Genomic DNA, 26571 nt, shown 5'->3' with positions numbered 1-26571 from the left:
TTGCTTTGTACTGCTACTTTTGGGCCAAACGATACACGCTTAGTACTATTTCTCTAATTAAGGACAACGTCCAGGCTTGTAATATTTGTAAAGCATTTTAATACATTCCCATCTCACCGGCTATTTAATTTTATTTCATGCTCCACCTCTTCACTGATATTCACAATTAAGTAACCATTTGGCTGGCTAATAGGAAGTTTTATCAGATCATATTTGATTGTTAAGCCCCACAGATTCGTTGACCGTCTCTAGTTCCCTGTCCCCCACAACCGCAGCTGTTAGCTTTCAGCAAGACCTGGGCTTGCGCCTGCTCTTAAGCGGAAGAGTCGACGTAATACCGCAGGCTCTTGTAATGTTAGGACCTGAGAAAGCCAACACTATCAATCTACAGGTACGTGCCATGGGCGAATAATTATTCTTTCTTATTTCTTCGGCTATAAGCTCGCATATGACATGCATCTTTAAAATCGCAAGGGTCAGCTGTGTTGATATTCCGTGTTAGGCGAAAGCAAAAGAGGAATGCCACATCACATCCTTAATCTTTGAGTAGCGTAACGTTCCTGACAAATTCGAAAGCAATCCGGAATTTCTCTAGTTTTGCTTTCCTACGCCCCATGATTGGTCGAAACCTGCAACACCAGCTCAGCCAATCAGAGGCAAAGCTTAAACCGATTGCGACCTGATTGCTAACACTTTCACGCGTGGTTTCACTTCGAGTTTTTATGGGTTTCTTTTTTAAGACATCATCCCTTGCGCTTGCCTCTATAGTTGGTTGTGAGCACTTTGGGTCTGGCTTCACAACACTCAACTTATTACTGAACGATTCAATGGAACCACGATGCTTTGTAACTGTGCAATTTTGATCTCACTAGGGAATGACGCCGCTAATGTACGCATGCGCTTATGGTAACGAGGCTCTTGTCAAGAGGCTGATAGAGTGCCACGCGTTACTAGACACCCAGGTGGGACTTGCTGAATATTTGCTTAAGATTTGTTTCTTCTTTTTCGATGGCTTATGAAACAAGACGCTTTTTTCATGGTGTTGAAATTGAATAGAAGACAGTGTTCGAGGGATTGGACCATTGAAATTCAAAGTGTCCTGTGCCAGACATGTCCCAGTTAAGTTACGGTTTTGTGTGAAGTAGTCATTAAAATAATATTTTTAAGAATAACTGCGGCAACTCTCAAGCGCTATTGGTCGGTAAACATGATCATTAGCCCTCTGCACCCTTAAATCATTATGCATATTCTCCATATTGTTCTCTAGACATCTTCTAAGATAGTGTTACGGAGAACTGGTTTAACAATCAAGAACTTCTTTAGTTGATCATTTCCTTTATTCTCATGACCTTAATGTGTTATTTTAGGGGTGATATTGTAAGGAGAAATTATTCAGGGGTTGAAGGGTCAAGGTTACAGACAACGTAAATGAGGTGATATCATGCCACACGAGGGCGGGCTAAAAATTTGGGCGTTTTGTAAGCAACATGTATAAATCTATAATCTATATTTTTTCCCCTTTCCAAGGTTCCAAACAACAAACAAATCTATCCACTCCTAAACTTGGAGCTCATCTCCTGGACCGCACTGTCTTTTGCGGCCATGAAAGGTCACGTGAACGTGTGTCAGGTGATGTAAATGTCATGGAAGGAGAAACATTACTAGTGTCGTAAAAATGCGAGGAGGTGAAGGGAGTTAGGGAGGAAGGGCTTTGATAACCCCTCCCCTCCCGTTCCCCCCCCCCCCCCCCCATCAGGAGCCTTGCTTTACCCCGGCCAAGGAATAATGAGGGTTCACATGTACAATTAAATGTTATTTCAAGAAAATAAAGCCCTTTGGAAGCTAAGCCTATGGCTGGGCGAAATCTCTTAAAACTTATATCACTGAAATTTTGATACACTTTCCCGAAATATCTTTGACAACCGAACTAAATGTCGCATTATTAAAACATAGTTTTACCTCCTCTCATTTCTGCAACTTACCTAATTGACTCAAATCTGTCCACAATGTTGGTCCCAGAAAGAAAGATGAGGTTACATTCGGACTCCTCTCCCTATTTTGCCTCGCATTGTTTTTTTTCTTTTTTTTTTTTTAGTTTTCTTGCTCCCAGATCAGTTTTGGCAGTTGATAAAGTCTGTTAGTCCTCTTCGTGTGTCCATGCGCATACGGCCTTAGCCAGAAAGTGCCACTGATTTCTGTTAGTTGCCAGTCGGTCAAGCTGCCCCCATGTCTAGCCTCTGTCCTTTTTTTCCCTTTCTACGGTTCTCCTCCAAGGCCGGGTTGTTCGAAAGAGGGTTAACATTAATCGAGGATCAAAAGTTAACTTTGGCTCTAATTTCTGGAAGAAAAGCGCGTTTAAGAGCTACGGATTTGTTGGGTTTTATCTCAATATGACTTGATACTAACAGGAAAAAATAAAAAATAAAAATCTCCTATTTGCAAAGCTATTAAACCCAATTGAAAATTTACACTAATCCCGTGTTAGGTCAATCCTGTTTTGAACAACCCGGCCCAAGTTTTCTTTGGGCCGGACTCTTAAGTCTGTCACCCACTTTTGTATTCCGCCTCTGAAATCAAGACAAAACATTATCCCTTAATCATCAACAGCTATTGTTAGACGCTGGAGCAAATCCAAACGGAGCTATGAATCATGGGAAAGAAAACCAAGTGGAGACTCCATTACAGTTGGCTGCCGCAACAGGTAACGCATCTGACCTCATGTCACGTGCGTATTGATCTCTGGCGTATTCCAAATAGTTCTTGTATGATAATCCGCGGGTGAGTGTGTCTGCGCCTGATTGATGTAACTACCTGAAATCCTGCCAATACTTGTTCCTCTCCGATCTATTTTTTTTTCGTTCCTAACACTTTACACGTAACATCAGTATGCATATTCTCCAAATTGTTTTCATACATACTTTAAGGTGCTGACAAGGAGAATTTCTTGAACAGTCAAGGGCTTCTTTAGTCGGTGATCATTTCCTTTATTCTTGTGACGTTAATGTGTGATTCTGGATGATATTATAAGGAGAAATTAGATGATAATCACTCTTAGAGGTCAATGAGTTAATTTTCTAAGGCATAGAAAATTGTTATTTTAATTCCTGATTAAATCTATGGCTTTGATTAACTTATCAATTTTAGAGACGACCCCTCTCTAGAATGGTGGTTGATAATTGAACTACGCAGAAAATCTAAACCAGAAAGCAATAAAGCTCTCTTAGAAGCAAAGTAAAAACCGTCGCAGGTGGACTGCGAGCTACCTAAGAAATTGCAGAAAAGAAGCTTGAAAATATGCAGGTTTCGAATTTTTGTTTTCGAGTTTTGAATTTTTTCAGGCTTCTTTTTTGAAATTGTTGAAAATTACAGTCTCCCTGCGAGGATCATTTCTTAGCTTGACTTTCACCCGCAGGTTAAATGAAATTTATTTCATTTTTAGAGGGTCTGAATGGAGGGGTCAAAATGTCGGTTGTCGGTTAAAATTTCATTACTTTGTCGGTTGTCGGTTAAGATTTTTGACCTTTGTCGGTTGTCGGTAAATCTCAGTTAATAATTAAAAATACACGTTAATTATTCACATTTATTATGCAATTTGCCCAGTTTTAAGACTTTAAACTCTAGACGAAGTGTAATACTTGTAATAATTCATTATTTGTTTTCACTTAAACCTCGTTAACGCTGTTTTTTAATTTAGCAACGTGCTCATCTACCCCACTTTTGTTTGCAAATCTAGTATACCGATAAAATTCACCAAAGCTTTTATTATAGATGTGAATTTGTTTCCTGTCGACTACGGGGCATCGAGGTAAATCAAGAGAGGTAAATTCTACAAAGAATGAAACGCCCACTCTAGCCCCTGGGATACCTAATTTTAATTTGTAAGCTACGGAAGTCTTTTTTCCGAGACGTCCACAAAAACTCACCACACTTATTATTCAACGGCTCTCGTGGCTTTTCTGCGAGGTTTCTTTTTTTTCTCTTTTTTTTTGCCAAAAATTTGGTTGTCATACGTATCAATCTGCACCGTTAAATGGATTTTTTAACTGTTAGTACCTCTTACATGTCGAGACGCACAAATGCACGAACAGCCCTGCCGGATCGGGTAACACACGCTCTGTTGACAACCTCTGGATGTTCTTCAAAATCTGATTCCTCGTCATCCGAATCTGTCTCATACTCATCGATTTGTACTTCTCTGTGATCCTCAAACACCTCAGTAACATCCCCTTCGTCCACAAATTGTATGCTGACAACGCTTTGTGCATTTGCTGACGATACAGTGTTTTCTTCAGGATATCGAAGCCTCTCTTCAGACTCGTCGGTGTGGTGAACGGCGTAGACAGCTGGCGGCAAGGCCCCAGCCTTATCTTTTGTGGTCTCACTCCTAACCGTCCGTTGGCGTACTGGTCTGTAACTCTCTAGCCACTCTTTGATCTGTCCTTCCATCCCTGGTGTTATGTCCTCACTTGGCAAAGGTGTCATCGTAGCTATAGCAGAAAGGGCATGGCGGATTGAGGTACCGGATTGTAGGATTTGTCATGCGTGTAGTACTTTGCTGCCCATCTAAATGTGCGCTTCAGAGATTCCTTGCAAATTGTTCCAAAATCCTGGGCATATGTAAGTACCGTAAATGTCTCGTGTTTAAGGTGCGAAACGGCGTGCAAATTTTCCATTACTGTTGTGAGCAACGTTTCGAGCAGCAGATCATCTACAAATTGGGGGTTAATGTCCATCACGTTCTTTTATAGCCTTTCTATGCAAAGACACAGGTACTTGCGTCTTCTGTGATACAGTTCCCTGTGGACCATTGGTTGCAGGCATCTCGCTCAACTTGTTGTTTTCTGTGTTTTCAGCCATGATTTGGGCTTTAAAAATAGCTCCACGGTTTCTTTTACCTACGCTACAAGAAGACGGCGCGATCATTGGTTGTCTTGGTTTATTTTTAAAAATACATTTTAGCCCGGCAAATTCTTTATTTTAGCACGCAAAATGCGCCACAATGCCCATCAAAGTGATAATAATACAGTTTTTAGCCGGAATTTAAAAGAAACTATCTTTACATAGCGAACGCACCAAGTGAGCGTTTTTCGTTGTATAAACAAGGCAGTGTTTATAAACAAGGAATACCGCAGAATTTCCAAAGTAGCGAAATTTATGACTTTTGAAAATCAGGTAAACGAACTACAAGTGCTAATTCAGCCCTACCATCCTGAAACTTTTGAAGGTCTCCTTGTTGCCTTTCGTTTCTCTCGATGTCACCTCCTTCAGTCATGATCCTCTTTGCCAGATTTTCATCTTCTTTTGCTTCTTCTCGTGATTTCCGTTTCCTTCTCACTTTTGACTCGTCACCTTTCTTCTCAGTGTCGTTCATTGACTTCTGCTTGCTTTTATCAGATGTAGCCGACGCCTTCAGCAACACTACTGGCTTTCCGGTCCAGTTTGTGACCTCTTGGATAATGTGTACTAAAATATTAAATACCGTGTGTTTTAAGTTTTCTCTTAGTAGGCTTTTGAGAAACTTACACAGTTCTTATCAGCAAATGCTCGTCAAGATGTATAAAACGTGCACATCGAGCGAAATCTCTCGTGCGTAGCTTCCCTCGAGGAGAGAATTGAATATTATTTGAACGTCTGGTTTTCAGAAACGAATAAATTTAAGGACGTGTATAAATGAACGGGGTCTTTAATATGTTAAGCTACACTGTTGTTCATTCACGAATTAATCAGAAAGAAGCTTATAAACTGATTTACTCGCTACTTCTTTGTAGAGATTTTTCTTCTCAATTTTCGCATTCAAATGGACGGTGAAAAAGAAAAAAAAACATTCCGCTCCACAAAACAACAAACAAAAAACGGTGGAACCAGAGTTTAACCACGTTAATATTTGAGCTTAATATTTAACTACAGAACTAAAGTGATTCATCAAACTCCGCTGCACGCGTTCCACACTTACGTTGAGCTCACTGCTACTTTCATCCGATATTAAATTTGGAAGTTCAAGCTGCCATTGCCCATCCGTCACAATTGCAAAATTTTCGCATTTGCCCGCAGGCGATTTCGCCAGGCGAAATAACTTTAACGAAAATCCGCCAATTCCATATTGATGTGCCTGCTCCTTTAGTCCTAAAAACTCCGCAAGATGTTTTTTTAGTTCAGATACTCCTCTATGAGCTTCTTTGTCTACTGGGACCCTGCTTCGATGACGTTCGATGGCGACTTCTTCACCTTTTCGAAAAAAACTCACGATGACTTTAGCAATCCCAGTCATGACCCGACCGCATGAACAAACAACGAGTAATAAAAAGACAACAGCAGGGCGTCTCGTCGGCTCGATTGTGATCCGCTGTTCTTGAAATGAGACAGCAGGGCGTCTTGTCAGCCCGATTACGAGCCGCTGTTCTAGAAATGAGCCCACGCTTCTCACCGAAAAGAAGGATGCCGTGGATTTAAAGTAATTTGAAGACAAGAAATTCTATAATTCGGCTAAATTTGGAATTAATGTGGTTACGTCGGGTGAAGAAGGATTTTCTGAGCTAGAAATCGTCAAAATGCTGTTCTTTCTGAATACAAACATCCCTATCACGTCTGACCATGTCGGTTGTCGGTTGTCGGTTAGAATTTATTTGTCGCTAGTCGGTAATTTTTTCCCCGTTTCGTCGGTAGTCAGTAATTTTTTACGCCCTTTGTCGCTAGTCGGTTAACCCCATTCACACCCTCTTTTTAAAATAATGGGATTAGCTCTCTTTATTTGGTAATCTTACAAAGTTTGATATAACCACTTCATCCCTAAGCAGGATAAATATAATTTCCAGCTGGAAGAATTTCAGACGCTTGCAAGCTTAGGGTAGAGCAATATTGTAAGTTGTGAGGATATTGACGTAAAACTTTCAGTATATACGAATAATACCAATTTCAGGTGCAATTTATTCATTTGTTCGTGTTGTTGTTTGGAGCATTGCTTTGGTTTTCTCTAATCACCCGAGTTTAATAGTAGCTTCATCCGCCCCAGGTAATTACGAAGTCGTCTCCATGCTCCTGAGGAAAGCTGCAGATCCCTATGTCAGCGTTAACACGTGTTCTTTCAGCCCAGGATTGCGGGGGTTTGGAAACGCGTATGCTGCTGCGGCTGCACATGGGCTCAAAAACATCTTGCGGAAACTACTGGCGGAGCCTGGTCCACGACGGGAAAACGACATGTTGTCACTTACAGAAATTCTTACCGAAGGTTAGTTTATAAACGATTTTATTTGAAGCTTAAAGCGCCGAAGTAGTAATAATTTCTTTTGTGGACGCAATATATAAAAAGAGGCTAAACTACTACCTCGAGTTCGAGCCAAACTGGTAAGGCTCTTGGGAAAATTGCGCAAAAGGATTAATCTTTGTCTTTTACACTGTGTTACTCTGATGTTCTGAACTCTGTTTTTCTCTTTCTTTCTTTCTTTTTTTTTTTTGCCTCAACCCAGGTTCTCTCTCGGATGAAGGAAACGAAATGAAATTAACAAAGAAAAAAAGCATGGCTCTTGAGGTATATGTCCTCTCGAAGTGTTGACTTAACAAGCTAGGTTTTTACCTTTTTGTACGAGTGAAGCCTATTGAAATAAAATAAAAACTGATTCAAGGTAATAAGGACAATGGTTAATGAACTTTGAAAAAAACAAGAAAGGTAGATGACGTGCAGAATAAGATGGTACCACAGGATTCCAGTGAGATGTCATAATTTGAATTCCTCAACCCGTAAAACCCTAACATCAATATTCATATTCTCTTCAATGTTCTCTTTACATTTCCTGTGGTGCTGGATAAGGATCATTTTACTGATAACCAGGAGCTTCTTGCATTGGTGGTCAATTCTTTAATCCTCATGACCTTTATGTTTGATTGAAGGGTGATATCCCTAGTCACTCTTAGGGGATTAAAAGGGTTAAATTCTTAACTCTTCTTTACATATCTCATTGTTCAACTTCGCATGTTTCGCTCTTTTAAGGAGGCTCTGTACCACAGCTGTGAGCATGGATTCCTTGAAATCGCAATGGAGTTGAGAAGTTTGGGTAAGAATGAATGATGCATTACCTCTAAGAGTGTATTTCGTCTGAGCATCATAAAAGCAAAGAAAACAAGCAAAAAAATTTATCTCAAAGGCCAAGGAGATCGTGTAATACAAAGTGAAGATAATGAAAATATGAATTTAGGAGTGGACATTCCACCAGGTGGCTCTTCTTGTCCACTGTTTCCAGATCAAGTTGATTTTGGGAATGTTAAAATTTTTTGGAGGGTGGGAAACCGGAGGACCTGGAGAAAAAAATTCACAGAGTGAGGACGAGAACCGACAACAAACTCAACTCACATGTGACGCTAGTTCCAGGCCACAGCCTTGGGAGGTGAGCTCTCTCAACACTGCACCATTCCCGCTCCCCTTTCTCAAACGCACAAAATGCGATTGGCTAAGTCTAAACCGATTTTACAGACCAATCACAGAGCGTAGAATTGCAAAATCTGTGCAATGCTTAATCACTTTGGAGAGCCAATAGACAACTGCGCACCTGTTGCATAAAGACTACACAGTCACTATACAAATATATATATATATATATATATATATATATATATATATATATATATATATCACAAAATCCACCTACTTTCTCCATTTGTCCTGCTCAGGTGTGCCATGGAACATCCATTGTTGGAGTCAAACTGTAGGTCACGCGTACGAACGAGGACAAAAGGCATTCCTCAAATGTTTGTTGCGTGACTTTCAATCAATGCCGACTAATGAGTACACAAGTGACTTCTGTGAGGACGGACTTGTCATCCTGTTCAATATTTTCAAGGAATGTGAGGTAACAAACATTGAATCAGTGATCGGGAGAACTTAGTGCCTTGTGGAAAAAAATAGATATATTGTTATGTGTCTTGAAGAAAATAGACAGTCCTTACGTTCTGGTAGTGTTTGTTATAGTTACGACTTCAAAGGTAGACGTAACACGCGGTTTTAATTGGTTTTTACTGTGATAAATTTAGGACGTTGCTCTGTCGAAGGAGCTTGCCTCGGTGCTGTCGTGTTGTTTTGGCCGTCAACCTCTAAAGAAGATCGAGATACTCCCCATAACACAGACGTCAATCAGAATCGGTGAGCAACACATTCACTTAGATGGTCTTTAGAGCACGTTTTTGCTGGCGACCAGGCCCTCATTATTTGTTCTTTGGCCTGAGTGTTTCTTCAACCGCGGGAAATTATGAAGCCTTGAGTAACACGAGTCAGTGCGGGGTCTGGCACTGTTAGTGGAAGACTTCCCGCAAACTCTCCCCGACTCTTCTCAAATCTACCCGTGGAAGGAGAAACGCGTGTCCCGTAGCCCAATAATGAGGGTCTGTCGCATGCTAAGCGCGTTTAGTCAGTCTCCTTGAAACAAAACTGTGTCCGATCAGATCAGAGGGAATTGTGAAAAGACTTAGTGAGAACTCAAGACAATGCAGTCCCGGATTTATTTCATCACTCATGGGAGACTTGCTCTGTAAGCACCTCAGCTTTATAATTCGTTTAGTTATGGAAGAAGTCTGATATACTGGAAAAAAAAACGATGTCATTCAATGATTGACACCGGCAGACTGGGAAAAAAAATTCCGAGTGCCTCTAATAGTGCTTCCTAGGGCTTCTGAGGGCTTCCAATAAGAAGCTACGACCGTTCGGTCTTTGGACGCTCTACCATTATAGGAGTCATATGAGACTCGTGGTAGGCAAGGCCGTTTAACTAAGTTTGAGTTGATACAGGTTTGTTTACTTGATATGTTTTACATTTCACTGACAGGCCCAGATTACATTAACAGCCCTGAGATGTCTGACATCACGTTTGTTGTTGAAGGGCGACCGTTTTACGCTCATAAAATCATCCTGGCCACCGCCTCAAAGAAGTTTAAGGTCTGTTATACGAGTGCGCTTTTGTCACAGTTTTAGTGTATTATCCAACTGAGAGAAGACAAGAATATTAAAATTAACTAGCTAGAGGGTTTTGACTTGAAATAGCGCCAAATTCTCCTGGGAGTGGGGGGTGCGGCAAGGCAAGCAGTTTCCACCTACCCCTCCCTCTCTCCTACCCCAACCCCTTTTCGCTCTCTTTCTTTTCGCTTTCCTCTTCGCCCCCTTCTCAACCAGAGAACCTGTTCAAAAACTGCGCTTACCTAATTTACCAGGAAATTCAAAGCAGTTATAGGAGGTAGAAGTATGAATCCGGTCCTGGGAGTTGAAGGGTTAAGATATAATTGAGATATATCGACAAAGTAATTAAGATATATCGGCATTTACGTGTCTTTTGTTTCTCTAACTGGATTGTCTTCCACTTTAAAGGCGATGCTGTCAAACAAGACTATCGAGCCGAACGATGGGAGCACCCCCTGTATTGAAATAACTGACATAAAATATGAAATATTTATGGTAAGGATTATGATTGAAGTAACATTTGCGTTTATGGACGCTGCTTTCTCTACACGATAGTCATCACAGATTTTATGTCGCCGTCGTTTTTAAGGGTAGAAAGCGCTATCCGCTGGACGAGTGTTTATCCACTGGATATAGCACAGTGCGTCTTGTTAACACTTATTCTATGGGTAAAGACTCATCCAGTGAGTGGATAGCGTTATCCGCCCTGTAAACAATCAGGCCCACATCAGTGTACTATTGTATGGATCGGGGTGGTTATTCTTTCGTTTGCTGTGGGAAGACACTAAGCTCTCCATCCTCTTACGACCAGCCAAAGTGAACGGCAATCCTTCGAAGGGAAACTTGACGACATTTTGTTTGGTTGGGTAGATTTCTTGTCGTTGTTTCCCTTTTTATTCTGCCCGGGGGAAGAGGAGATAGTATGGCCTACCACATGGAGGAGGCAGCTTTACACCTATTTAATATATATTAATGAGAGGTGATAATAATACCATCTTTACTTTCTTAGCTTGTGATTCAGTTTTTATACAGCGGAGCGCTGGACGATCCTGTACATCAAAATAAAATTCTGGAGGTTTGTGATTGATTTTTTTTTTCGTGCATTTGGGAGATCTGTAGTTTGTTCACTTCTTAACTTGCTTTTCCGTCTTTGTTTCCCACATAGTTGTTACAGGCTTCGCAGTACTTCATGTTGGACTCATTAAAACGTCATTGTGAGCGTCTTGCTGCGAAACACCTTGACTGTGAAAACGTTGTCGACACATACGTTTTCGCAAATGTGAGTAAATCGTTGATCTTCCTTTTATTTTAAGTTTGATTTTTCGTTCATCCATTCATTTCTGCTTACAGTTGCGTCAACCACAACCCGGGAGTCCAAAGGGCGCCATTTCTCAAATTCAGATTTCAACCCACCCCACCAGTATTTGACACTTGAAACGTAGGGCAATTTTTAATTGAGTCTGTAAAGAAATCACACCCCCTCTCAACCAATCAGATGCAAATCCAAAATCAAAGGCCTTGGTCATCCAGTTATCCCCGCGCTTCATGAAGTTTGCTTTTTTTTTTATACTTTTAGTTCTCATAAATTAATCATATTTTCTTTTCTCTGATTACCCTTTGTTATGACCTTGGCTTTAATTTTGCGACGCCGAATAGAAAAGCACTCGAAGGCAAAATTAAGGTTGTGAGGAAACGAGAACGATTTAAACACCCTATATTGAAGGAAAAATAACATTTCAAAAGAATTACCGTAAACGTGTGGTAAATATGACCTCTGTGCCTCCCTGACGGAAGGGTCGCGACTTAAAAATTTTAATTTTAATTAGAACTCTCAGGAATTACCATAAATAGGGAACGCTCTATTAATGATATATTGCCGATGGTTTGATGGGACTTCTTGCTGTAACTTTTCAGTTGTGTGAGGCAAAAGAGCTGCTCAGCTATTGCGCAGGTTTCATTTTGAAAAACCTGGCAGCCATGATGGAAGTCAAGAATTTTAGGGACAGTTTGTTTAACAACAATAGCAATGAGGTAACTGCGATGTGAAATGAAGGAAGGCTGGAGACTGGTCACTAGCCTGCTTACTGTGTGTTATCGTGTGTGTCACAATCACATATTGTTTTATTCTAGTATAAGGACGGATAAGCGTGTAGACTGTTTTCTTTTTAGCCGAGAGGGGATATAGATAATGATTCTCGTTTTGTAACCTTCTTAACATCAATTTGATCTTAACTATGTTGGTCCTTCTTGTGGCTTGGTTTTAATCTTGCTTTTTCTTCATAGCTTTTACAAGCCCTGAAGTCTTGTTTGATTGAAAGAATCAAAGCTAACAGTACAGCGAAACCACCCGGAAGGTCACCCGTCCAGTTTTGAATTGCTTTTGAAGGTGGGCTGATTGAGTTTGTATACCTGCACACACAGGCTGACCAACACCCGTGTTTTGAAGACGCGCCATTCAAAGAGAACACAGAGGGACCTGGAGACACTCTTATGATAGAGAAAATTTTTGCCGTCATGCTTATTCATGTGCGCGCTAACGAGCGTCATTTGTCCATGGAGGGGGGGTGGGGAGTGAAAAGTTTCAGTGAAAAGAATAATCCTTCATGAAAAGAATAATCCGTCATGAAACGAATCTCAAACCACCCAGTGGATCAATACCTTGGAAGAGTGAATGTGCATACACGTATGTATACTGACAATAGAACCCAACTAATACGAACCTGAGAAGGACATTATGCTTTATTTAATTTTTTTTTTTCAAAAAAAAACTGGCAAAACTATGTGGTGTTGCCTTCTGCCGATTTGGCTGTTGTCAAAACTTTCAGCCTCAAAGAAGTTAAATGATACCAAGTTATGTGTTTCTTTAACATACTGTTCGATACTGGGTTATTGTGGTTACTAGTTTATTATTGCTACTGCTGAAAATGGCAATCGAATGTCCGCTTTTTTCAGCTACCATGGGCTGAATGCGACATCGAAAGAGCTATGAAGATATATTGCTGGATTGCTTTTGATACAATGATCATATGAACACGTCTGACTACAATTTGGTATCCTCGTTTTTCAGGAGATCGTTCTCTTGTTTCTGAAAATAACAAAGTTAGAGACAGGGTCATAACGGAGGAAAATGATATCAAATTTGAAAATCAAGGATTACTTTAACGATTGGTATACTCCGATATAGCCCGATAGCCCGAAGGAGGCCTTCTGAGTTAAGTGACGTGGAGATTGTCAATCTAGGGAAGGCCGACCTCTAGGAGCAAAATATGTTTTCGTAACCAAAACCTCGAATTCTTCTTTGAAGTATTGGCCACTGGTATCCTTTACGACCATCTTCTAGCATATTTTGATCAGAGTAACTCGGTGTATCATTCAAATTTCAAAATAACTTTTCTTGGATAGAGCAATTATAAAAAAATTCAAAAGCATCCCTCCCCCTTTCATTGTTTTGGCTGCCTTAGCTGAGGCTATAGGCGAAGATCTGTAATCAGGATCTAAAGCTTTGGACTAGGTATTCATCCAAAAAGCTTTGAAAGTGTTACTTGCGTGGGCCTCTGTGATGCAGTTTTTGAAATTTAAACAGCAATGACGCAGACATGCTCTTCATTTTGGAAGGGAAGACAATTTTACTAGCCTCCATTCCATTTCTTCCTGGTGGTGGGGGGGTGGGGGGGGGGAGGGTAAGGCTACACGGTAGGCTACACGTTTACCTCATTTTGGACCTCATTTCCCTGGCTTAGATACGCCACTTCTTCTTCTTCCCATGTGAATTTGTGACCAGGCAGAAAGCCGCGTAACCAAGCTTTTGTTGGGAATAGCAACTTGGAATCCACTTTCTTACGCCTGTCTGCCTCAGTTTCTTATGTGAAACAAAGAGAAAACTCTGAGTAAAAGGCAAACTGATGTAGGTTATCCCCTGCAATAGAAAACTGGCTACCAAATCATGAACGTTACCTCAAAGCTACAATGATTTTATTGTTATTACCGAAGGCAAAACTTGCGATCAATCCCACAATGAATGCTGCACCAAATGACACTCCAGAAATCCAAAAATAAGACAAGCTGTATAGGTCAGCTAACGGAGTGCTGGAAATGGAAAAAAAAGCACAATGGTATTAGTTATTTGAACAGTTTCAGCCACACAAAACCACTTCGGAGAGTCATTTAAAACGAAGTTTCCCATTACAGCGTTTTAAAATCTTCATTATCTTAAAGAAACAGTAAGTTTGAAATAACTGAGCGAAAAGCAAGTGAAGATCATAAATTAACTAAAGAAATCAGGCGCGATCTGGTCTTACCCCGTATGTGGTTTGAAACGGTTTCTAATGGTTCCATTGTCATATTTGGATAGAATCCCCTGTGTGTCGTTTATCAGAGCTTGTTGGTAAAATGAACACCCCTCTACCGAACGTAGGCCTGGGTTGGTATCAGGCGGGTAGAAAACAGAACCAACGAACACCCATGCTGATAACGCAACACCTGTCAGAACTCCGAAGTAGACACCCTGCAAATGGGGGCCAAATCACTGTAAGATTTAGTAGTTAAGTCCCATCACCTACGACCCAAGAATTCCAATATCGCTTGCGTTCTCCTTAAAAGATGTTTTCTCTCGAAGAACAATTTACTTCAGGAAAATATGTACCCTCGAAAACGTAAGCTACCTCGTCTCTTGAAAAAAAATTATGTCACTACCAACAACGAGTTGCATTTAAAAAAAAGTTTGCTCTTAAAGGGAGTTTTTTTTAACCCATTAAACCCTAAGAGTGACCAGCATTGAATTTCTATTTATATTGATACTGCAGAATCATTCATTGACATCATGAGGATGAGGGAAATGATCCCCAAACTAGGAAGCCCCCGGCTTTCATACTTGAGCGAATTCTCCATGTCAGTACCAATGGAAATGTATAGAAAGGAGTCTAGAGAATGTGGATACTGATTTTAGGATGTAGAGAGTTAAAGGTGCGTTCCCTTCTGAAAATGCCCTCTCCAAACTGTTTTCAGAAGTGGTATTTGAATTTCAACTGGGAACAACCGATTCAAGTTTCGGATTATGTACACGTTGCCAAGGCTTGGTAACAGTCACCTTTGAGTTCATCCTTGGAACAAACATTCCAAGTGTGACAACTGCAAGCAGTGCTCCACCAAAGATACCAGTGATACTATAAGCAAGCTGAGGAAAATATGAAACAAATGTTTTAACATGATCACTGCTTACTTTACTTGCTAGCTGAGATTGAGAGCTTTTTCGTACCAGGTGAGTGCCGCAAAACTAAAGCAAAGAAGGCAGTCAACGAACATCAAAGTTTATATTATTTGTGGCCGATGAAAATTCGAAGTACGGGCTTCAAGCTAATGAAAGCTAGAATTACACGGTTAAGATCGTTTGGATATGACAATACTGAATTGATTTTGTTACCGAATCAAAAAATAGGCCACCAAAGCGTACATGTGGGCAGTGCTTTAACCATGAAAACGAATTTCATGCATGGACCGCGGGCCTACATTCTTACACTCACTCACTCATTCAGCCGAAGGCGATATGAGTATTGTACTGACAGTGCAATACCCACAGAAATGATTCGGTTCTGAAAGTTAACTTGGATATGGTGTTTCGAGACAGTCTGCACCACAGGCTGAAAAATGTCGTAACTCAGGTAAGAAATGACGTCTTACCTGGAGAACCATTGCACCAGTATATTTCACTGCAAAAGCTCCACCCATCACAATTCCGCCATAGAAGACCGCTAAGAGGGGAAAATACGTGAAAATAGACTTCAAAAGCAAATAAACACTTCAAAAGCAACACGCCGGTCGCCCCACCGGGTGTCCTGAGAAGTGTGTGCAAGAAGTATTGAAGCATTGAAGTTTGTGCTCCTGAGTTAAATAAATGTGTATAGACTGATATTTGAGTAAAAAGTTATCTTACCCATTACTTTACTAATTTTTGTGGCTTCAGAGTCGGTTAAATTTATTCTTCGCTTAATGAGATCTTCAACTGTCACAAGGGACATGGCATTTAAAGCCGAGGATATTGTGCTGGTAGGAAAATAAATACAGAAATAGATAAGCACTAAATAGATCCTTTGTGGCCAAATGGAAGTTGGTCTTCGTTAGTATTTTTCTCACGTTGATATTGGAACCTAAAAAGTTGAAAAATCGTAATGATGTGTGAAAAGCTGACAATGAATAAGGATTTATCAGAGGTATCAAGCGAATGATCTTGAATAGAAAGGCGTCTCTCAGAGGATAATCGATGATGATGCAAGAAGTGTTGCGTCTAATAAAGATGTAGAATTATATGTCAAGCTAGGTACCTGAGAGCAGCGCCGTACAGACAAGCAGTAAACATTCCAGGCAGGCCCTTGAGATGTCCAAGCTTGTTAATGACGAAATACGGAAGAACCTGAAAAATATTTGAAGAATAATCCCTAAAATAATATATTAAAAGAACGCTAAGTTTAAGAATTGCCATTGCAGTATTACGGAATATAAATAGCCCCAGCAATAACGGAGAAACCGTCTGACTATTTACACAAAATTAATTTAAAGTATTTTGAGCAAGATAAGAGTCTCGCCTCGCAACATGCAGATGATACTACATCAAAATGAAGAGGGTGGGGGGAGAATTAGGGGTAGCCTCTTCTCATGTAGGATTTGTCCGAAAATATTCGATCGATCTCATCGATCGTTCTCGATTTCTACCGTTCTCGGGTCCGGTCTCCTTGTTAAGGATGCGGGCTCGTTTTTCTTAACAGCGGCTGGCGATCGAATCTCCCACGTACAAAGCTTTTGGGGATCCCAAACATACAACTACCTTCCCGGTCCCAAACAAAGAAAAGTATTAATTCATAGAATTTAAAATCCACACATGTTTATACATTGCGATGTAAAGGCGCTGGAATAGAACCCCATATCCTTTCCCTGAATCTGATCTTTACCTGGTCGCCTCTCGAGATCTTCTTAGTTTCTCTCAGATCACAATCAGCGTATGTTGCAAATATCACCATTCCGTCCAGTGTACAAATAGTTACCACAATGATCAGCCCAGGTATATTCAGCCATAACGCTCTGTAAGGCATGAAGAAATACAAGTGCATCAAATAACACACAATTCTGAGAACCTGAATGCTTGCGGTGAATGACCACATTTGCACTATTCGTTGGGGTTAGGGATAATATAAAAAATGATACTAATAATAGTAATAATGTGTTTAATGTCACTAGTCTTGCATAGACATGAATTACAATGTTACATTAAATTCTAAAACTAAAAATAAAAAAAAACTTTTATCAACAATGATTATTAAAATTAAATGGCGACGTAATCTTTCAGTTACATGCTTTGGTATGGTAAAGTTCTCTGAGTTTCATGTTTGGTGATGGTGAGCAGATGCCCTTGTCGTAAGGCAATGTTTGTGGAGTGGACTCCGTCTTAATATCTTACGAAGTGTATTCAAACAAAGTTAACTTCGACTTTTATCCAATCTGGGTACCTTTAGATATAGGAGGACTTCTCGTAATGAAAGTGAAGGTACGATGATCCTAAAGGAATGGGTTATTTTATTATTTTTTATCCTTCCTTGAGCTGTTGTTGTGTACTCTTGCGCGCTCTGAAGATCCTTAGTTAGATCTCTGAAGTAATTTCTTTCTATTACATTGCGCAACCTTACTGCGCATAACTTATACACGCGAGAGGCGCACGCACTATACAAGTGAGAAGCGCATGCACTATACCAAAGTGGCGGCTTCCACTGGCTAGAGGCTTAACCAAGGATGTGACGCGGGATTCTCTCGTTATGAAGCTGGTGGACCCAATCTGCAAAAACCTATTGCCAGTTTTTAGGCAATTTAATTAGATTTAATGGAGGAGATGCAAGGTTTGACGGCTCATGTCAGGATTAAGCTTATATATCTCTTTTCTCCTGCTTACAGCAAAGAAATGAGTACGAGTTCAGAGTAATGTGAACCATAAATTATGCGATTTTGATTTGTGGATAGCTTCGTGTCGTTTCGGAAGGTCTTCACCTTATCCTGTTCTTCATGGACGTAAACTAGCTCTGTAAAGTCGTACCTGTTGGTCACATGAGCGCGAAAAAAATTACTATGATAACTATCCAAACTGACCTTTTAGCCTCTTTGAGTGTCCTTACTGCGAGATACCGCTGTACAAAGTATTGAGTGGTTGCCCAGACTGGGAGCAGGGCGATAGTGCCTCCCATGGTAAGCGTCCAGAACGTGTTACGAATCCGGGGGTCTGGGTTGAAACTAAGGAAGGAGTATGTCAACAAAACTAAGTGTGAGCAAAAAATCCAGTATTCACTCGCCAATTTGTTCATAGTATTTTAATTGAAAAGAGGTTCTCAAACATTACTCATTCTTTTTCTGCATCTACTCAGTGTTACGCAAGAGCATTTTCTTTCCAACATGCAGGATTTTTGCCTGATAAATCCATCTCGATGGTATAACTTTCACGAGTGTCCCCTGTCCCATTAGTAATACTAGTGTACATCTGATGCACAAATCGGAAAGTCATGTTTATAATTTCGACTTCTGTCGGGACTACTCGGAATGTCTCATACTAAGTCGGCCTGTATTATATATTTGACTAGTATTGCCAGGCTATAGGGATTTCGGGGAATATTAGTTACGAATTAAGTCATTAATTAAATGTCCTGGTAAATATTCATTATGTCACGGAATTGTAAATGATTGCATTAGAGAGTGTGACATATGTCATAATATTGTAAACAAAGTCCGCAGTTGATTTACTGTAAGAGAGAAATTGTAATTGCACGCGTTTAGTTCGCCTAATAAGGTAGGGGAAGCGTGCTTTTGGGTAATAAGAATTGAATATAGACACATTACAATAGGTTGACTTGGGAATTTGGATTTGGGAGAACGTTTGAACTATTACAACGAGAGAATTGATTGAATGAATTGTTAAGATGTCGGCGGATTCGTCGAGAATAAAACTTGGAAAAGAAGTCGATATACAGTCCTCTTCGATTGATATCGAGTTAACCAGCGATTGCGGAGTCCGTATAGATTCCTCGACAATGGAAGCAGGTATGCTTTTGACTGTAAATCAATAATTGTACAAATATTTGCATTTCATACATACTCAGAGAAGTTGATTCGTCCGTGTTTTTTATTGATCTCCCAGACTTTGCTCAGCCCGCCTACTTCTAAACTTCCACTGACAGCAACTGTAATAAGACCTGCCAGTATAATGATCGATTGAAATACGTCTGTCCAAACCACTGCCTTGAGACCACCCTACAAATACATGAACATCCTGGTTGTGGACTAGTTTTAAAACAAAATGAAGCAAGTTATGGAATATCGACCGAAATAGTTCTCACCAGAGAAGTGTAAAAAGTACACACAACCCCTGTAGCGACGATGGAAACTGAGAGCGGAATACCTGCAACTGGAATTAAGAAAAGATAATTTCTTTCTTCTGTACGGAACGTCAATTCAAATCAGGTGGATTAAGATTATAAATGGAAATTTACTCGGACTCATGCGGAAAAGTTGTAATAAGGAAAGGCTTAGGAAAGACCCATGTGTTGTATTTCAAAGGGATTTAGTGCATGTTTGGTGAAAAGGCTAACGTGGTTGTTACATTTGATCAATTCTCAAACTTGGCGTTATGGTTGACTTTGTAATGGGCATCAGTACCTCCTCTCTGGGGCATTCTCAGATTTCTCCGATTTACCCTAGTCAACAAAAGGCAACACTCCATATTGACTAACACAACAATTTTAAAACCGTTGCGCTAAGTAACTAGAACACAAGAATACCCCACATCCTTCCCTCCAACACTAAATGGATCATGATGACCAACACTAAGCGAATCATGGTGATTATTGTAACTCACTTACCCGCTTCCAATGCCAGTGAAGGAGCAAACAACGCCACGAACAGATACAGAGTCTGCAAGAGATCAAGGAAAAGTTGATAATGGTATCATACTACACGTTAGAAGAGCTCTTCCGAATGAAAAGTAAAATTGAGCATATAGTATTGTTTGACTTCTCTGAGAGTTTTTTTGGGCTGAAGAAAATTAAATTACACTTGCTCAGGGAAGGGACGGAACGGTTGCTTTACGGGAAGGGCGGGGGAATGGATCGTTCGAGTAATCTTTTATACGTTTAAGAGTTACTTTTTTCGAACAAGTTGCTACCTAACGCCATGGTTGTCTTCCATTTCAAAGAAAGGAAAGGAAGAATAATTTCGATGAAAATGTACTTACCACCGATAGCAAGAAGAATGCACAGCCAAGCATTCTTGCACCAAAAGAAAAGCGCATGTCAAGGTACTAAGGAAAACAGATAAATAAAAAAAAATGATATGAATAGATAAACAGATTAATAGGAAGGAATAAAAAGTGATTGAATGAGTGAATGAATGAAAGAACAACGCTTTGAGGCTTTGAGCAACGCAGCCGGTGACAGGTCTGTAAGCGGTTTAGTAAGACCGTGAGCTAGTGATGATAATGAGGGTCAGAACCCAGACAAGCTTAACTTGACTCGTCTTAAATCTTCCCATGCGCAGGGCGGAAATAAGTGCGTCATGCAGCGATGAAAAGAAAATGGGTCGTAAAGGTGATACTTGATTCATGACACTTGCTGCATCATTAATCTTACAGAAGGGTTAAAGTTTAACCACAAACTGCGTGAGTGTTGCAATGAAAACATGCCTGCCATTCCAATCAAAGATATTATAATTCATCATCATACTATCTAACTTACAGAGCTGGCTTTTTTCGCTCTAAGAAAACAAAGGCGGAAATCGTGAAAATGGTATGGAGGAAGCGAACTTCACGTGACTAAGTTTGTGAACTTTTCAAAACATACACAAAAGAACCTGTTGGGCTGGCTGATAATTAATAATAACTATCCAACTAAACCCCTAAAAGCTTCTTTAATATGCAAAAATTATCAAACGCTGAAGATAAGTTGACTCGATCAGAAAAATTAGTCATAGAAATTGGCCCTAACACTTTCTCAATTTTGACAGGTGTTGAGTAACGGTTGCGATTTCTTTCTAACTTCGTTGGCCTACCTCGTTCACCGAAGTGATCTTGATTCGTCTAAACATTGGAATGTAGACGGCGCTCACAGGTATACAAATCAATACGTAGCTTATGATGATCAAGTAGAACTGTGTTCCATAGGTGTAGATCTCTGCTGGTAATCCAAGGAGAGTGATCGCTGAGAGGAATGACACTAGAATCGATATGGCGACAGGCCAGTTCTTCATTTGGCGGTCGCCCAGAAGATACTCGGCCGTTGTCCTTTGTTTGTTTCCACCCGGTCCGCAGCCATACCAAATCCCGATCAGCGCCGAGATAAGTAACATGATGGAGAAGACAACATAGTCGACAATACTGAAGTGGTCTTCGGCCATAACTGCGTCAATTAGAGCCGATTTCCGAGGACTGCGCTATCTATAGTAAAAAGGCGAACAGAGAAGAACTTACTCCTGAGCAAATAAGGAAAGCATAATTTGCATGTTAGCCTTGCGGTCCTTCTGAAACAGACAGCAATTGTCACATAATAAAACATCAACGCAAGGAAAAGAAGCAGTTTACAATCGCTACCTCTCTTCAAGCCTCCAGCAATTTAACTTTCCCGAAATAGCAGAGATAAAAGGAAACAATAAACACTTGGGCCATAGTCGGAACGAATTATTTGTGTCAATCAATTTACCGCGGCTTTTTAGAAATTGTGTTACTCTTCGTTATGCGTCACGTACTCCATCTGCAACATTGTATTTATTGCGCCACTTCCCAAGGAAGGGAATTAAAGCGCTGTGTCTGTAAATGAAAAACACACAATGATATCAAAACTACAAAGTCATAAACTGTGTCCTTCCAATTCATTTGAAGAGATCGTCAAGTTCTCCTGCGCTTCAACAATGGGTAATTAAAACGAGGTATCAATTCAGTAAATCTATCTGACAGTGGGTGTTGATCTGTTTATCATAACACAATTGATTTGGCCGTAATTAAATGAGTCATGTTGAGACAATTAAGAAAATCAGGAATCAGATAAACAGGAACCTTGGAACTGTATAACACAACGACCAAGAGAAGATTAAAGAGAGCGGAGGGTACGGCCAACAGAACAGTGCACCTGTAATTTGTTTTCCTACGGAAAATGATATTTGTATTCTTTCACATTTCGATACCTTCGGTGCGTAACTACATCATCAATCAAAGTCGAAAGTCAGTTGTTCACAAAATGGAACTTTATTTAATCTGCCTTACAAATGTAAACATCACCAAGAATATGAGAAACTCGAAGGTAACTAGCACCTCATACAAATCATTTCGAATGTCTCCAATATACAAAATCATTAGATCAATTTTTATCATATAAACTACGGTGTTATACAAGGATTTCCATCCCTGAGAAAAGGTTATGCCTAAATCCTACCGGCTGGAGGTACGCCCAAGGAGCACTAGTAACGAGTTTCCGAGTCGGATGATTATCGGAAATTGTCGGCTATTACAATATTGTTTTATTTCAATACAAATATAACCAGTTCTAAATGAATTTGACTTTAAATTCATTTTAGATTTGAACATGTCAACCAGATTTACCGAAGTTTGTCATGTAACACTGCCTAAATATGAGTGGAATTTCTTAGAAAGGAACAGTCTCTATTTTCATGATATTTGTGTTTGATTAGAAGTATTGTTGACAAGGCTAACCATTGTCTGAAATACTAAAATCAATTCATCTTTAGGTATTCATAGGATAACATGATTCTAGTTCACCAAATTTGTATTTCGTTCACCAAATTTGTATTTCAATGATATTTATCAGCAGGTATCACTGTATGAAAACCTTAAGGCAAGTTATTCTTGAAAATATTGAATGGTCATCTATTATATATACATAATTTATTCAATTATATGAATGAGATTAACCTGTGCTTGTGTTATTTACAGTATTTTTTAATAAAAATTGCTACTATTAAAAATAAATCAAACGTTTCTTATTTGAACACCAACTAGAAACCCTTTGCTTATCGCCAAATAATGCCTAATTTAGTTTTAGCCGATTCCCCATAAAGAGTAATTTGATGCTCATAGCTTTTGTGCTGTGCTATCAAGTAAGCAGTGGCAACAAGAAGATATTCTTGAAAAAAAAATGATTCCAATATAGTATAGGACTAAAATGGAATACCAAAAAGTGAAATGCAACTTGCAGTCTGCTTGAAGCAGACCGTAATAAAAATTGGGCAAAGTTAATTAAATATGCAAGCTGTACTTCAAATATTTTCTAAGCCTCTAGTAAGATCCTACTAGCTAGAGGTTATCAGTAGACTAAATAAGAGAGAACAAAATGTCAATGTATTCATGAAAAAAGTGATTCCAAGGAATAAAAGACTAATTTGGAGTGTAGAGAAGTAAAATGAGCAAACCGCAGTAAAAATTGGGCAAATTTGACTAAATATGCTAGCTGTGCTTCTAGCTGGTAGTTATTGATTTTGTAACGTGATGTTAACTCAGTTATTGTCGCAGGAACTTACTATACCGTAGATGTTATCAAATAATTTTCGCTTTCAAACAAAGTCTTACTTATTTAATCTGCCGTGGTTGACCAGCCCTCAGCTGCTATTTCCGTTAGGAAACAGCCATTATCGCTAAGCTCGGCTTGCGTGCTCTTTGGTTAGGTATATTCACGAGAGTAAGCTTGGCTTGCGTGTTTTTTGATTAGATATATTTACGAGGTTTTAACCAGTTAGTTTAGTTCAAGTGTAGATTGAGATAGAGGAGATAGAAGTAATGCGGGCCCACCGCACAAATATCAAACAAAGGCAAAGTCCTACAAGTGGTGCAACTCTACCTAGGCCAGTTCACGTATATTTATTAAAATATACCGCCAAGGAATACATCTTGCGTAATGCGGCCTCTAAGTTAAGAGAGAATCCTTTCCATGAAGCAAATCTATACATTTCAGACGACGTATCAAAATCTGTGAGGGAGCAGCGCAAAAAGCTTAAAGAGAGGCACCTGAATGAAATCCGTAGTCGAGAAGATGTCCAATTCGCCTATATTCCTTGGAGCGTACCGGCCAGGATCATTTTTAAATTGAATGGTGAGTCAAAACTTAAGTCCTTCTACCTGCAAGCTGAAAATGCCAACACCAGCTAAACCGACTACTGGACTTGATCGCGTATTGCTTTACTATCAAATATACTATCTTTGCTCTAGAACTGTCTACAATATTTTAAGATGAATTATCTAGCTCTTCATTTAATTTCACGAATTCGAAGGCCGCTCTTTGTTAATCTTTTTTTTTTTGACAAATGATAAAATACATTTATAGGAAGCCATAATTACTGTCAATCATGTTATTAAGTTAATATTTATCGGTTTGGAGCGAGTGCGGCTGAAGGGGAGAGAAAGGATGCTACACTCCTTCAGGAGGAAAGATGAAAATTTGAAATTTGATATTATTTTCCAAGCTAAATTATTTACTATGTGTTTATATTTTTGTGTCAGTGTTTTCGTTTCTTTGTGTAGAGCGATGCAAATAATTATTCAAAGGTGTGTTATAAGGCAAATGGTCTTCCAGGTTTTTTCCGTACCAAATAAGAAAAATCATAGCAGAAATGAGTGATTTTAGAATGCTTTCATTAAATGTTAGAGGCTTGAGCAATTTTAAGAAACGACGCGCAATTTTTGCATGGTGCAGAAAACAAAATGCAAATATTATTTTTCTTCAAGAAACGCATTCAACTGGAAACAATGAGAAACAATGGAAAGCTGAATGGGGTGCCCCTCTGGAGCTCGCTCATGGGAGTAGTGGTTCAAGGGGTGTTGCAATACTCTTTCGAAAGGGGTTTGATTGCAAGATAATTAAAAAAGTCATTGATCCCAATGGGAGATATATTAGTATTGAAGTTCAAATCAATGATGAAAAATATTTTTTAGTGAATGTTTACGGTCCAAACAATGATAATCAAGCTGTGCAATTCTATGATCATTTAATTGACGTTCTAAGGAAAGAAGGTCTCGCTTATGAAGATAAAACTAGTTATAGTTCTCACTAGAGCTGCCCCCGCCCTACAGTACCATTTTCTATTGTTTTTTTTTTTAGTTGGGCTTGTTGTTTACAGTTGTGTAATTTTTCTGTTATGTTGTTACGGAATTGCGGCTCAGTACTTTGGTTTTAATAATTTTGGATCTCAAAATACTACAAGTGTACAAAATGTAGTTTTGGGAAGTGCTTGGGATGTTTTTTTTTGCTGTGTGGTTCAACTTAGGATTTGTTTGTTCTTCACGATCAAGAAGAAGCAGAATGTAGGGACTTGGGTGAGTTTTGACATTGGAATGTTATAGGTGGCAGACTTGCCTCTGACAAATCCAGAAATTGCCGAGTCTTTCGGCTTTGTGCAATAAGCTTGATTTGCGGCTGACAAATCGGAGTTAACTGAGTCTTTCGGTCAAAATGCTAAACTTACACCGTCTTCTGAGCATCGGTGAAATTATTTCTGTATTAACTTCTGTATAACACAAATGAAACTCTATAACTCTGAGAATAATCCAACATCAAAGCAAACGAGTTAGAAGCTCAATTTTTTCATGTATTTGATATCTGGTTATACTTTAATTATGCTGCAAGTTCTTTGCTTTAAGTTCTCACGTTAGCTGACTGAGCTGTGGACCCTCCGTCGCCTTCGATCGAGACTTCACACAACTGTTTCTCTTTTGACGGATTTTGATCACCTTTTAAACTCAAAACTACCTTTAATTGTTAGAAAGATGCTATACACACTTACCGTTGGACTTGGAAACGCTTCTCGACGCTTTTCAGGGACGCTTAACTCGAAATCTCGACAAGGACAAAGCTTGTATCAAGGACGCCGATCCCAATAGTACTCGCGCGCGTTTTTGCTGGCCGCCCATGACCATTTGCGGGAAAAACGTTGATACCTTGCGGCCGTGCAAGCGATCAAATCGAGATTTTTTCTGGTTACGATCTACCGAAAATACCTACATTTTCTCTTCTCCAGTCTTCCTCTATATTACGCGGGGAGTCCTAAGGTGCCTCCTCGGGTTTTTGGCCCTCTGGGGCCAAAAACCCTGCGGGGGCAATAATAATAGGTGGTGACTTCAATTGTCCCATTAATCCGCTACTGGACAAAAAAGGTGGGATACTGGTATTAAGGAAGAAAGTTGTTGAACGCATTGAAGAATTACAAACAACATTTAATTTGCATGATGTATGGCGTGTAAAAAATCCCCAAGCAAAAAGCTTTACATGGTCCCAAAAATCTCCATTTATTTTTTGTAGATTAGATTATTGGCTCATCTCAAATTCACTTCAGGACTTGATTAAAGATGTCAACATCATTGCAGCAATAAGGTCTGATCACTCAGCAATTTTCTTACATCTACAGGAAATCGAAGAATGTCAGCGAGGCCCGGGGTTTTGGAAAATGAATACTTCCTTATTGACTGATGAAAATTTTGTTCAAAAGATGAAAGAAAAGCTAGACCAATGGAAAAAAGAGGGGGAGGAATTTTCAGATGTGAGAGTTGCTTGGGATTGGATTAAATATAAAGTCAGACTCTTTTGCATAAATTACTCAAAAGAAGTAGCTAAGAC

At 39.6% G+C, this 26571-nt stretch overlaps 3 protein-coding genes and 1 pseudogene across 6 annotated transcripts in view; 2 read left to right on the top strand and 2 right to left on the bottom strand.

Annotated features, from left to right (window-relative positions):
* Positions 1-12824, top strand: part of LOC113670378 (ankyrin repeat and BTB/POZ domain-containing protein 2) — a 17937-nt gene extending 5113 nt beyond the window's left edge. The window contains exons 5-19 of the mRNA XM_027186518.2: positions 226-391; positions 873-962; positions 1528-1629; positions 2608-2701; positions 7010-7225; positions 7464-7525; positions 7985-8048; positions 8662-8840; positions 9022-9130; positions 9810-9919; positions 10346-10432; positions 10947-11012; positions 11103-11216; positions 11852-11968; positions 12221-12824. Of these exons, the coding sequence (XP_027042319.2) occupies positions 226-391; positions 873-962; positions 1528-1629; positions 2608-2701; positions 7010-7225; positions 7464-7525; positions 7985-8048; positions 8662-8840; positions 9022-9130; positions 9810-9919; positions 10346-10432; positions 10947-11012; positions 11103-11216; positions 11852-11968; positions 12221-12310 (1666 nt within the window). The 3' untranslated portion in view covers positions 12311-12824. The remainder of the gene's footprint in view (positions 1-225; positions 392-872; positions 963-1527; positions 1630-2607; positions 2702-7009; positions 7226-7463; positions 7526-7984; positions 8049-8661; positions 8841-9021; positions 9131-9809; positions 9920-10345; positions 10433-10946; positions 11013-11102; positions 11217-11851; positions 11969-12220) is intronic.
* LOC149038666 (uncharacterized) lies at positions 3573-4857 on the bottom strand (annotated as a pseudogene). Its single transcript, XR_016180232.1, has one exon. The product of XR_016180232.1 is annotated as an uncharacterized LOC149038666 (transcript).
* LOC113670380 (sodium-coupled monocarboxylate transporter 1) lies at positions 12659-25847 on the bottom strand. Of its 3 annotated transcripts, XM_089183710.1 has the most exons (17): positions 25742-25814; positions 21655-21761; positions 21008-21392; positions 20196-20261; positions 19825-19876; positions 19303-19370; positions 19062-19216; positions 18065-18205; positions 16879-17008; positions 16255-16343; positions 15867-15976; positions 15614-15684; positions 15024-15110; positions 14236-14441; positions 13923-14023; positions 13648-13796; positions 12659-13022 (listed from the first exon to the last, which is right to left on the bottom strand). In XM_089183710.1, exons 3-17 carry the CDS (start codon positions 21350-21352, stop codon positions 12978-12980), a joined length of 1815 nt encoding a protein of 604 aa, XP_089039836.1. In that variant the 5' UTR covers positions 21353-21392; positions 21655-21761; positions 25742-25814; the 3' UTR covers positions 12659-12977. The 3 variants fall into 3 exon arrangements, with proteins under 3 accessions (XP_089039836.1, XP_089039835.1, XP_027042323.2); XM_089183709.1 differs by lacking the exon at positions 21655-21761 and having other exon boundaries at positions 25742-25847; XM_027186522.2 differs by lacking the exon at positions 25742-25814 and having other exon boundaries at positions 21546-21686.
* Positions 23622-26571, top strand: LOC149038665 (uncharacterized). The gene is made up of 2 exons (XM_089183718.1): positions 23622-24054; positions 26363-26571. Exons 1-2 carry the CDS (start codon positions 23742-23744, stop codon positions 26422-26424), a joined length of 375 nt encoding a protein of 124 aa, XP_089039844.1. The 5' UTR covers positions 23622-23741; the 3' UTR covers positions 26425-26571.

This window comes from Pocillopora damicornis, chromosome 10, assembly GCF_964200805.1.
Source record: "Pocillopora damicornis chromosome 10, jaPocDami1.2, whole genome shotgun sequence".
Lineage (NCBI taxonomy): Eukaryota > Metazoa > Cnidaria > Anthozoa > Scleractinia > Pocilloporidae > Pocillopora > Pocillopora damicornis.
Note: the sequence above shows the minus strand (reverse complement) of the source record. Positions and strands in the feature narration are given on the sequence as shown.